The following is a 12325-nucleotide window of genomic DNA, read 5'->3' as shown; positions in this document are numbered from 1 at the left end:
TCTGCCCAATCTGCCCATGTCATATTCCTTTTCATGGGTAAAAGGTAAAGGTAAATGACCCCTGGACAGTTAAGTCCAGTCAAAGGCAACTATAGGGTTGCAGCGCTCATCTCGCTTCAGGCCGAGGGTGCTGACGTTTGTCCACAGACAGCTTTCCGGGTCATGTGGCCAGCAAGACTAAACTGCTTCTGGCGCAGAAGAAAACCATGACGGAAGCCAGAGTACACGGAAATGCCATTTGCCTTTTATAATGTGGTAGATGAGAATAGGTAAAGGTAAAGGGACCCCTGACCATTAGGTCCAGTCGTGGCCAACTCTGGGGTTGCGGCGCTCATCTCGCTTTACTGGCCGAGGAAGCCGGCGTACAACTTCCGGGTCATGTGGCCAGCATGACTAAGCTGTTTCTGGCGAACCAGAGCAGCGCACAGAAATGCCGTTTACCTTCCCGCCGGAGCGGTACCTATTTATCTACTTGCACTTTGACATGCGTTCGAACTGCTAGGTTGGCAGGAGCAGGGACCGAGCAATGGGAGCTTACCGTGTTGCGGGGATTCGAACCGCCAACCTTCTGATCGGCAAGTCCTAGGCTCTGTGGTTTAATCCACAGCGCCACCCGTGTCCCTTGGTAGATGAGAATACAAATGCTTAATTCCATCCCGCCTGCCCCCAAGCTATCACTAGAGTTATAGGAACTGAACCTTAGTACTGCAGCTTCCAAGATCTGAAAGAGGTGGTATTCAAGAAAAAGATGCACCCCTTACTTCCTTGGCAATACTTGGAACTGTAATAACTGGCTAGGTAGTATAGTCTCTGTATTGTTTCTAGCCAGGCAGAAGTCCTTCACCTCAGCTTGCTTAAAGATGCAAATGGCTTCCTCAAACTGCAACAGCGTCACCCCCTGCCTGCTCAAGGAACATATGGGGAACAAGGTATTACTGGACTACAATTCCCATCATCCCTGCTCACTGGTTATGCAGATGGGACTCCACAGTTCCCTTTTATAAACTTAATTGCTTCCGATGCTTACTGCTTTGAAAGGAACTGTATCTCAATGAGAAAATATATCACCACAGGTTCCATGCCTGGCCTCTCTGATTAAAAGGAACTCAAATCATGGGATTGAGAGATTGCTGTTAAAGGAAGGTCTTGGAATTTTACTGCAAGTCAGAGGTGATTCTGGGCTAGATGGACCTGTGGTCTGACTCAATATTCATCAGCTTTATGTGTTCAAACGAACAAGTAAGATTCAAAACTGACCCAAAACTTTTTATTTTCAGTCTAGTTCTGGCAACTGCCGTTACTTCCATTCATGCATCAAGGATTCTTCTTTGTTGTATTTTGTTTAAAACGATGTCTACTAGTTTCATATACAGAACACGCACATTATTAAGCACCCTGATTATGTAAACAAATCAAAATTTCAAAAGAACTAAAATTTGGTTCCTTAAAATAAAAAAAGGAGTAGTAGTAAATTTAGCATCTCTCCTGATAAAGCATTTTTAAGTCAGGAGTGCGAAGTGTGGCACATAGATCCATACTGTGGAGGAACAGAAGCAACATCCAATCTACTGACCTGGTTTGCATAATTAAATTAATTGAATGCATGATAGAAACTTTTTTTTTCACTGCCAAAATGGTCACACTCTGGCCCATATCACTTAGGTTTTGCATTATTTTATGGCATTAAAGAGACATGTTACATATCGCATACTCAAGACCCCTGCAGGATCAAGTTGCTTGAAAGTCTCCCCTCAGTCATTTGGCTTGAAGGTGGGGAGGAAGAGAGAGCTTAGCTTTTACCAACGATGGTAAACAGTCAGCCCTGTTTAACCGATCCAATAGCATGCATATTTTTCACAGTGACAAAGTCACTAAGATATTCTCCCTCAGTAGGGTTGTAGTTGGTGTTTTGTACCTGTGAATCACAACTGTACTGGTGGGTTTCCCTTTTTTGGATTTTGCTGAGCTACAGGTGAACATACATTGTGGTCTCTACTTAGCTGTTCATCAGTCCTTTCAGTATATCCTCCGAGAGCTCCAACAGAGGGAGCTCGGGGGATGGAATGTCCAGAGGCGGAAGGCTGGGTATCGGAATGTCCTTGGCCTTACCGGCATTCGTTGTAAATTTCTGCCAAGTTGAGGCTGACGCGGCAGCAGTTTCCGAATGCTGCTGCAGACCCCACAGCTCTGACTTCTCTACAAAGTCGGCATCAACATCTAGCTCCTTTTCTAGGGGGGATTTCAGGAGTCTGGCCCTCTCAGCTTTTAGCTGCTTGTTCTCTCGCTTCAATCTCTCGTTTTCAGCTAAGAGAAAGTCCACGTGCCGTTCTAGAACGGCGATTTTGGTGGCCTGCTCCTCAATTTTTGTCTTGTCGTCCTTGGGGGTTTTGCTTCCGACGCACACTTCCAGGGGCTCCTTTCTTTTCTGAAACAGGAACAGTAGTGTGTCGGGGTCCCTATCCAAGACACCGTGGATTGCCTGTGCATCCTTCTCTGGGGAGGGGCTGTACTTCAGGCTAGCGGGAGCTGCCACATTTTGGTCATCAAATTCCTCAGCTGACGGCTTTGACGAAGCACTATCCTTGTCCACAGCCTGCTGTGTCTTTAGCTTCTCTTCTCTTTTTGCTCTTTTCCATCGCTCTTGGATAAGTAGAATCTGTTTCAAGTGGCTCTCCCTTTGTAATTCCAATGATAACTGGGCCTGTGGAAAAGACAAAAACAAGGGATGAGTTTCTCACCATTAGAGCCACCCTTAATTAGCCTTGGATATAACAAGAGAAATAAGGTTGGTCGAATATCGTCCAATGGTGGTAAAGTGTTTTTAAAGCATTTACTTCATTAGAGAAACAGTATTAAACATCATTTATGGCACTACATAGATTCTGGTCCTGGAAGGCAGATGCACAGTGCAATCAACTCCAATGAAGCTATTATAGCTTGAAAGCAACTGTCAACTATTTTTACAAACATTTCCTAACATTTTAAACAGAATAATATTAGTACAGTGGTACCTCGGGTTAAGTACTTAATTCGTTCTGGAGGTCCGTTCTTAAACTGAAACTGTTCTTAACCTGAAGCACCACTTTAGCTAATGGGGCCTCCTGCTGCCACCAGAGCACAATTTCTGTTCTCATCCTGAAGCAAAGTTCTTAACCTGAAGCACTATTTCTGGGTTAGCGGAGTCTGTAACCTGAAGTGTATATAACCTGAAGCGTATGTAACCTGAGGTACCACTGTAATTCCTCAAATCATCTTCTAACGCCAACTATTTTCTAGAAGCCTGGCCAGTGAAGGATACAGAAGTGAAACAGCATCTGCATCCTCTTATCACACATCTCTCCCCAACCATTTCTTGCCTTTTCAGAATGTAAGCTTGGGGTGGGGTGGGGTGTCCTAGTCAATTTTATGGTTATAGAGATAAAGACTCACTACTAGACTTGCTCACTGTAATTTGGAGTGTTATCTCACCTGATCCGATTGTGTCAGCTTCATGGCCTCCAAGAGATATGCTGAATAAACCACAAAATGAGAAATGTTTAGGTCACAGAGAAGTCACATTGAGTTTAGATACAATGATCGCTTCACAGACATTATCCAGATATATACACTGTGATCCCACTAAATGTGCCTATGACCGTAAATCTACTGTAATATTGACAAACACCCCCCTCACACACACCTTAAAGGGGTTGTGTCAAGGAGCAAGTGATTGGAGAAACACTTTCTTGCAAACAGACCTCTTAAACCTAACATGAACTGCAGTTTGGCAGCCAATGCCCAGTTTTGGCAGTCACTTAGCCACTATGTAAGAGGCTCAACTGCTCTAACGTGGGATATTCAAGAGAGATAATTGCATTATGTCCTTGACTACTGATTTTCTACAACCACCTTGATCTTTATGTATTTTAGTTCCCCGTGCACATGTAGGCAATTAATTTTCTTCCGTATAAGGCTTACACCAACTCCCAAGACAACAAACTTCTGCCCCAGCCAGGGCAATCACGCCTGGCTTAACACACATTTGCACTTGCTTTGGCGCTGAATAGATGATTGCTACTCAGGCGTACTTTGAGGATAGTGTTTTCACACAAGCCATACAATGCTCTTTTTGTTAAATATGCACCTGCTGCCTTTTTGTGACAAGAAATCGCTTCTTCATACTTCCCCACTGTCAGCAAACGGTCAGCTTTCCTGCTCTGCTGATGAGCCTTCAAAAGAAAAACAAACTTTTTAATTATTGGAATTTGTTGCTATTATTTAAGCATCTCCAGTTACTTCAAACTTTTGCATGAAACAGACATGTAGATACACAAAAGGTAGGCAATGCAACAGAAACGTCAGCTGTCTCAGGTTCTCTGTAAGATAGCTTGGCACCTCAGTACAGAATTACCATAAAGCTGATTGCTTAGGTCAAGTTTGCCTCAGTGATAGCCTTAGGTATTTTCACAACTGCATGCATAACAACAGTGCTCATGTACACACACACTGGATTGCAGTTCATGTATTTTAAAAAATGTTAAGACAGTGAGCAAATGAAAATGGTGTGTCTGGCCTCATTTAGACATAGGGTGTGTGTATTGCATCTGAGTGCCACATGCAGTTTGAGCTGTTCCGACAGTGGAATTTGCTGCCAAGGAGTGTGGTGGAGTCTCCTTCTTTGGAGGTCTTTAAGCAGAGGCTTGACAACCATATGTCAGGAGTGCTCTGATGGTGTTTCCTGCTTGGCAGGGGGTTGGACTCAATGGCCCTTGTGGTCTCTTCCAACTCTATGATTCTATGGTTCTATGATTCTATGAGCCCTGAAGTGAATTATTAGCTGCAGCTTCCTCTTCCTTCATCTGATTCTTCCTCTTTCACATTTCTAAGCTAAGAATTAATAATCGCCTAGAAGGTAATAAAAAGGCACTAAGGTTCAGTGTAAAGGACTGCATACTGAGCAACTCTGAGGAATGCAGCTCTGACCAATAGCACACCAGCTATTTCTCCAGTAACAATCAAATAGTGCAGTTATAAGGGGAAAATACAGCCCATTTAAACATACATTTCTGCTTGAAAATTACAAATAATAATAATATGTATAGTCAGTCACAGGCATGATTTAATTACAAAACACTTCAGTGTTACTACAGCCTGACCCTTTCTTTTTCTGAGGAAAGACAAGTGCAAGACAAGTGAATGTATTTGTTGATGAGTGAATGCTAAGACCCTTTGTGAGATGCACATTCTAATGTCATGGTAAGCTAGAGGAATCAATTTGAGTCTCAAGAAAGACAGGCTGCTATGGGAACAGAAAACATCAGCATGTAACTTTGTCAGAAGAGAAACAGGAGATATTGAATTGAATTTATTATTTCGATCATAGAACAGTTCCAGCAACAGGAGATATTATTCTTAGGTGGGGTTTTTGTGGGTTGATTTTTATTTATTTTTTAGAGGCAGGCCCTGAATACAGTTTGTGCAGCTGTTCTGTCCCTCTCCTTGCCACATACGGTGTTAGGGAATTTTTGGCAGCAAACACAGGAATTGATGTTGGCAGATTCCAGCAGCAGAAAGTACCTGGCTCTCCTTCACACCCAAGCAGACATCCCAGTCAAAGCACACTGAGACAGCTGCTCTGCAACAGGTACGAGAATAACTAAAAAAATAGAGTAGCAAGAAGAGTAACTGACACTTTGCAAGAAAAAAATTGATGATTTCCTTTGAAATCATGCTGCCAAGGACTACAAAGTTTGATGATGCAGTGAGACAAGCTAGCAGATTTACAACAGGAATAAAATGAATATGAGATAATGGATGCTGTTTAGTAGCAGCATGCTTTTGCTGACAAAAAAACACATAGATCTGGAAGAGATCATGGATGTCCTTTAGTTAATAGATTGCACCTAGATTGTGAATATACTGAGTTTATGTGAGATATGCATTTACTGTTCTTGGCCTATTCTTACATAATATATAAACAGAATAATTATTTTGGGTGGGATGCAACTAAGGTTTACTCAGAGTAGCCCACTGGCCTTGCTGGCTTGGGCTGATGGGATTTGGGAGCCAAACAACCTCTGGAAGGCCAAAGGTTCCCCCTGGCTTAGTCCTTGTTGCCTTGTTCCTAGGCTCACTGTTCCTCCTCAAGAGCATGGTGTTTCCAAAATAATCCAGACCCATCCAGGACAACCCCAAGACTCTCAGTGTTCCAAAGATTGCCTGAAATGTGCTAGGCTGCTCGTAGTCTAGCACATCACATGTCAAGACTGCATTCTGCAAAGAAATAGTGTTACTGAACCACCTTGTACTCTCATGACAAGTTGGAACCATTTACTCATGTAGAAGGATTTCCTATTCAACACCCCTACAAATGGCTGCAGAAATAAAGAACGTGAATAGTAATTTTACCATGTCAAAAATATGAAATAGTGCCACATTTGGACTGCACATATGAGGGTTTACATGCCTGTAAAACCCCATGTCTTGGGATGGTCCAATCTATGCTGTGAACCACCCTGAGATCTGTGGATGAAGGGCAGTATACTACTACTACTAGTACTAGTAATAATAATAATAATAATAATAATAATAATAATAATAATACCACCAACCAAAAGAGGCTGGCTGGCTTAAAACTATGCCCTACCCACTGGCCCTCTAGCTGCTCAAGCAAACAATCAACTTTGCATTTGCCATTTTGGTCACCTGAGCTTCAGTTGAGCCACATATGCTTTGCGTTTGCCAAACTTGTTTTCTGTTTTGAAGGAACTTTGTTATTGCATGCCTCTTTCCATGAATCATGTGTTGCTGCCCTCATTGCGTCATCACATCCTGATTCTGTTTAGATAGCAAACTCTTCATGATTTGGACAATGGGTTGCACTTTAACCTGCCTCTTGACTTTGCCCTTAGATAGATGCCCTCTTTCTACATGATTCAAAAGTAACTTGTGGTCTTGTAGTTCTTTTGTGACTCTTTTGTGACTTATTCATACAAATTGTGGCTAAATATTTATACTTCTTTAATCTCGCAAGCTTTTTAGATATGGTGCTAAAGCAAAGGAAAGAGAAATGCCACAACTTGTACTGATTACCATAGAACTGAATGGAGGGAAGCAATTCTATTGCTCCTTCATGTTATTACTACTTTTCCTTGACAAGCTACCCCCTATTTTAGTCCACATCTTCTTAAACCTAAAAAGAGATACTGAACTCTGCAGATTGCATAGGGTTTTGCTGGTCTACAGCCAAAGTTGTAGTTGGACTGAAGCCCAAGTATTTTGTGAAGCTTCTGAAGCAAGCATACTTAAATCAGCACTAGATGGCAACTGGCTCCATCTATCACAGCAGGCTCACATATAAAGCAAATGTGTTTTGCATTCCTGGCCATGCTGTCAAATTTGCTGACAGTTTAATAACCCTTCCAAGCCAGCAACATTTTGTTGTAAGCCCAATAAAACTACTCAGTACTAGTGGGCATCCAGATGTAATCTATTACTTCTAACAGCCGGTTCTATTTATTTCCTCTAGGCACTGAACCTGAGGGCTGCATTGCACACAACTTTCATACTAATGTAGGAGAAACTTATATCTATGTACACTGTAATGTGTGAAGACTGTACTCATATATTTAACAATAGACACTCATCTATTTAAAATAGACAATACACACCAGCCAGTTTAAGCCCAGTGAATTGATTTGTGGATTCTGTAAGATTTGAATGGGGGACTTTTAGCTTATAGCCACTACCAGGGGTCTGCAACCTTTAAGACAAAAAGAGCCACTTGGACCCGTTTCCAAAGGAAAAAAAACTGGGAGCCGCAAAACTCGTCATTATAAAAATAACTTTTTTGTCACTTTTTATTATTTGTTTGACCCCTCAGAATTACTCCTCCTCATAGAAATAAACGTTAAATTAACAAGTTACCTTTTTTGTGTGTGTGTTCTTCACTCCCCTTCAAAACAGTGACCAGCGTACATGCCCCCTTTCAATGCAGTGACCAGCGTACATGCCCCTTACAATGTAGCGGGCGGGCGGGAAGGTGACGTCAGGACGGTGCGTGACTAACGCACGCACCATCCCCATGCGACATCACAGCCAGTACACTGCCCGCCACAGTGGGGAGTGTCGGGACGCACAATGCGCCTCCTCCCCTCGCTAGTATCCGCCCCGGAGCCACGGCAAAGGTGTAAAAGAGCCACATGCGGCTCCGGAGCCGCGGGTTGCAGACCCCTGCACTATACTATACCAGTGCAGTAAGAATCACCCAGGACACGGGTGGCACTGTGGTTTAAACCACTATGCTGCTTGGACTTTCCGATCAGAAGGTCGACGGTTCGAGGCCCCGTGACGGGGTGAGCTCCCGTTGCTCAGTCCCAGCTCCTGCCAACCTAGCAGTTCGAAAGCACATCAAAGTGCAAGTAGATAAATAGGTACTGCTCCGGCGGGAAGGTAAATGGAGTTTCCGTGTGCTGCTCTGGTTTTGCCAGAAGTGGCTTAGTCATGCTGGCCACATGACCCGGAAAAACAGTCTGTGGAAGCGGACAAACGCTGGCTCCCGCAGCCTGTAAAGCAAAATGAGCACCACAACCCCAGAGTCGTTCGTGACTGGACTTAACTGTCAGGGGTCCCTTTACCTTTACTTTTAATAATCATACAAATTCTGAATTGCATGTGGTACAGATTTTCTAAACACAGTACTATGTGTTTAGTACCTTTCAGCAATGCTGATCAAATACCAACCATGTAACAAAGGGAGAAGAGCTGCTTCACACCTATTTGTTTTTCATACAGAGATGTAGGAAAGGTATTAGGATACACTTCTGTAAAGACAACTGCCATACATTTTGCTGTGTGGTACATGAAGTAGAGTTCAATTCAATGGATTAAAGCAAACTGTTCTCTCTAGTGTTTTCTATTTCTATTCAGTGTCCAGCACACAAAAAGATGGTTGATAAATAGTGGCAAAGGTGACCATCTCTTCACCTCTATAATGAGCAGGTAACAAATCTGATCTCTTTTGACAGGGCTGTTGCAAAGGTAACACAGGTGACTCAGCTTACGCTGGGGTTACTTTCCGGAGGTGGCGCCTAAAGCAAAATTGTGTATGGTCTAAACACAATGGGTTCAATGGCAGGTGGGAATTCTAAAGTTTTTTCCCCAGTCCCCTTTCCATTATTATTATTTGCTAAGCACATAAAGCTGAATGCGAACTAGTTAAATTCACATTAGTTGTGAGTTACCTGTATATGTGGAGCATTTTAAATGCTCAAAAGCATCTTTTAAGTATTTGTGTACACCTACATTCATCCACAGATGGTGCATCTTACTATGCACCAGGACCAAACCTGGCCTTCTGAAAGCACTGCCTCCTCGCAGTTGCCAACCAAAAAGCAACTGTGTCTGTGTCAAAGTTACCAGATGTCCCCGTTTCCCGGGGGCAGTCCCCGGATTTACAAATCAGTCCCCATACAAAACCCATTGAAGTTGAAAAGTGTCCCTGAATTCATTGAAAAAAATCTGGTAACCTTAGCTATGGCGGCTAAACTCAATGGCAGGAAACTTCAGGAGGTGGAAGGGTTGGGATTTTAGCCCATTGCAAATCCTTCTTAAAGTAGTCCTCTAGTAAAATCTGGTCCAACTGGATCAGCACTGCAAGGGTGCCTTTAACATAGCAGATGGTTCCCACAAGCCCTTGCCCATTATTTGCCCACAGCATCTAGTATTCAGTACTTCTGAATACATCTATTTAACTATGATGTCTAAATTAGCCACTGACTGCAAAAAGGCATGTACATGAAACCTGGATTTCCTACAAATCGACCTGCGGGAACCCGAGGCCCTCCAGATACCGTGGGACTCCAACTGCGTTAACCCCTTACCACTGGACATGCTGGCTGGGGCTGAGAGGAGATACAATCTAACAACATATGGAGGGCCTTGTTTGGAAGAATAGAAGTTTCATACAAACTGATAAGAATACTAGTTTCATACAAACATTGACCTGGAATAGCTCAGTCATAGAATCACAAAACTGTAGAGTTGGAAGGGACCCAAAGGTCATCCAGCCTGACACCCTGCAATGCAAGAATATCGACCCGTGCCCTCCCCCATCCATTTCAAAGCCATACTGGATCCTGGTTGGCTTTGCAAACGTGCTAGCAGTCTTATTGCTGCGCCGGTTGGTAGAGTACGGCAGTCTTAACCTCAGGGTCGTGGGTTCGAGTCTCACATCAGGCAAACGATTCCTGCACTGGGGGGGGGAGGGGCTGGACAAGATGACCTGCATGGTCTCTTCCACCAATCCAATGAGCCTATGATTAGGAAGGCAGAAGTAGGCGAAGGCCCTCTTGGAAGCAATTCCCTACACTCAGCGGCTAATAGAACCACGTAACAGGAAGTCCTCAGCGTCTGTTCTCGCTTGTCCAGAGAGGGCCAGGAATGCGCCTCCTTCGAAGCTTGCCACCCCCCCGCAATGGGGTGTGTGGGGTGTTGTAGTTATTGTTGTTATTATTATCATTATTAGGTGTTGACATTATTATTATTGCTATTGTTATTATTATTAACAGCCTAACTTACAGGGTTGGTGGTTACTTTTACCACACGGCGACATCCATAAAGGGTCGGACACACTACCTCACTACCTTCTCTCTCTCCCCCCCCCCCGCCCCGTTATCTATCCTTCGCCCGTCCGGCCCGCCAGAAGGAAGCGCGAATCCGACCGGCCACGTCAGCTCGCCAGCGCGGAGCCCACACTCAGCTCGGCGCCACTCACCAGGTTGAGCGGGCCCTCCATCACCTCCATGGGCGGCTGAGGGCACATGGGCGCTGAGGCGGCCTCTTCGCCGCTCCGGCCCGAGCGCCCTTAGCGCGGCCCCCACGGCAAGCAGCCCGCTTGTAAACACCGCGACGCCGAGGCGCTTCCGCCCCGCGCGCCCGCAGTTACGTCAGCGCGCACCACGCCAGCCGGCGAGGCGGAGGCGAGGCCGCTTCACCACGCCCGGTCTCGCGCGCGGCCGCCAGTTCACGTCCGGACGCCCCGCGAGATGACCGGCCGTCTCCTTGGTAACCGGCGTCCAACGGCAACGGTTTTCCCTCACAAAGGCGACTCGCCGGCCTTGAACCGCCGCCGGTCGGCTGCGGTAGCCGCTAAGGGCTGGGGCCGCTGACTCAGTGCTGCGACCTCCCGCCTCCGCTTTCCCCGCAGCGCCTCAAAACACCCCGGCGGTTTCCACAGATTAGGCACGAAGCGAAGCTCGCCGATTCCAGGCCGCTCGTCCGTTGAGCTCGGTGTCGCCGCTCTGACTGGCAGCCGCTGCCCCGAGCTGCCCGGGGTTGAGCCTGGTCGCTTCCTGTGGCTAATAAAAACAAAAAACCCGCAACACGCTAAAAACTCGAGAGAAGGAGAGAGCGCGCGCAGGCTGTACTTCTAGAGCACCTTCCCCTCCCCAAGAAGCCTGGGAAATGTAGTTTATTAAAAGGTGCTGGGAACTGTAGCTCCGTGGGGAGTAAACGACAGTTTCCATGACTCTTGGGTGAGCGGGAAGAGTGCTTTGAATGCGCTTTATGTGCATCATTTACAGTAGCAGGTCATGTCAAGATGTGAACTGTGAAACCAATGCCACTGTAAATAGGTAAAAGTAAAGGGACCCCTGACCCAGTCATGACCGACTCTGGGGTTGCGGCACTCATCTCGCCTTATTGGCCAAGGGAGCTGGTGTACAGCTTCTGGGTCATGTGGCCAGCATGACTGAGCCGCCATTTACCCTCCCACCAGAGCGGTACCTATTTATCTACTTGCACTTTGACGTTCTTTCGAACTGCTAGGTTGGCAGGAGCAGGGACCGAGCAACAGGAGCTCACCCCGTCACGGGGATTCGAACCGCTGACCTACTGATCGGCAAGTCCTTTAATTCCTGTGCTTCGGATGAGGTATGGATACCCAGGTGAGATTTTAGTGCAGCCAGAGCCGTGGGATGCTTCAATGAGATTTTAAAGATCTAGCAACATGCACAGTTGGGTGTGCAAATGTTACTTTCTGCGACTTCTAGGATAATGATGCTTTGAATTAAAGTTTGAGAATTCAGTGAGGTAACAATCATTTTGCTTTCTGTCACATCTTACTGGACTGCAACACCCATCATCCCTGACTATTCACCATGCTGGCTGAGGCTGATGGCAGTTGGAGTCCAGCAACCTCTACAGGGCCAGTGGTTGCTTAGCTGATCAACTGATGATGACTGCAGCCATATTTATTTTGAGGCTGTTTTGTTTCTGGTGTATTAATGTGAAGGGGATTGGTTTTTTATTGTTGCATCATAAGTTAATTCAACAAAGAGCATAGAAC

At 45.3% G+C, this 12325-nt stretch overlaps 1 protein-coding gene across 1 annotated transcript; it reads right to left on the bottom strand.

Annotated features, from left to right (window-relative positions):
* Positions 1-1245: 1245 nt before the first annotated feature.
* Positions 1246-10914, bottom strand: NRBF2 (nuclear receptor binding factor 2). The gene is made up of 4 exons (XM_081861274.1): positions 10754-10914; positions 4124-4208; positions 3469-3509; positions 1246-2701 (listed from the first exon to the last, which is right to left on the bottom strand). Exons 1-4 carry the CDS (start codon positions 10799-10801, stop codon positions 1997-1999), a joined length of 879 nt encoding a protein of 292 aa, XP_081717400.1. The 5' UTR covers positions 10802-10914; the 3' UTR covers positions 1246-1996.
* Between the last annotated feature and the right edge of the window lie 1411 nt (positions 10915-12325).

This window comes from Podarcis erhardii (genome assembly GCF_964252035.2).
Source record: "Podarcis erhardii genome assembly, chromosome: 5".
NCBI lineage: Eukaryota > Metazoa > Chordata > Lepidosauria > Squamata > Lacertidae > Podarcis > Podarcis erhardii.
This window is presented reverse-complemented; position numbering and strand designations above follow the sequence as displayed.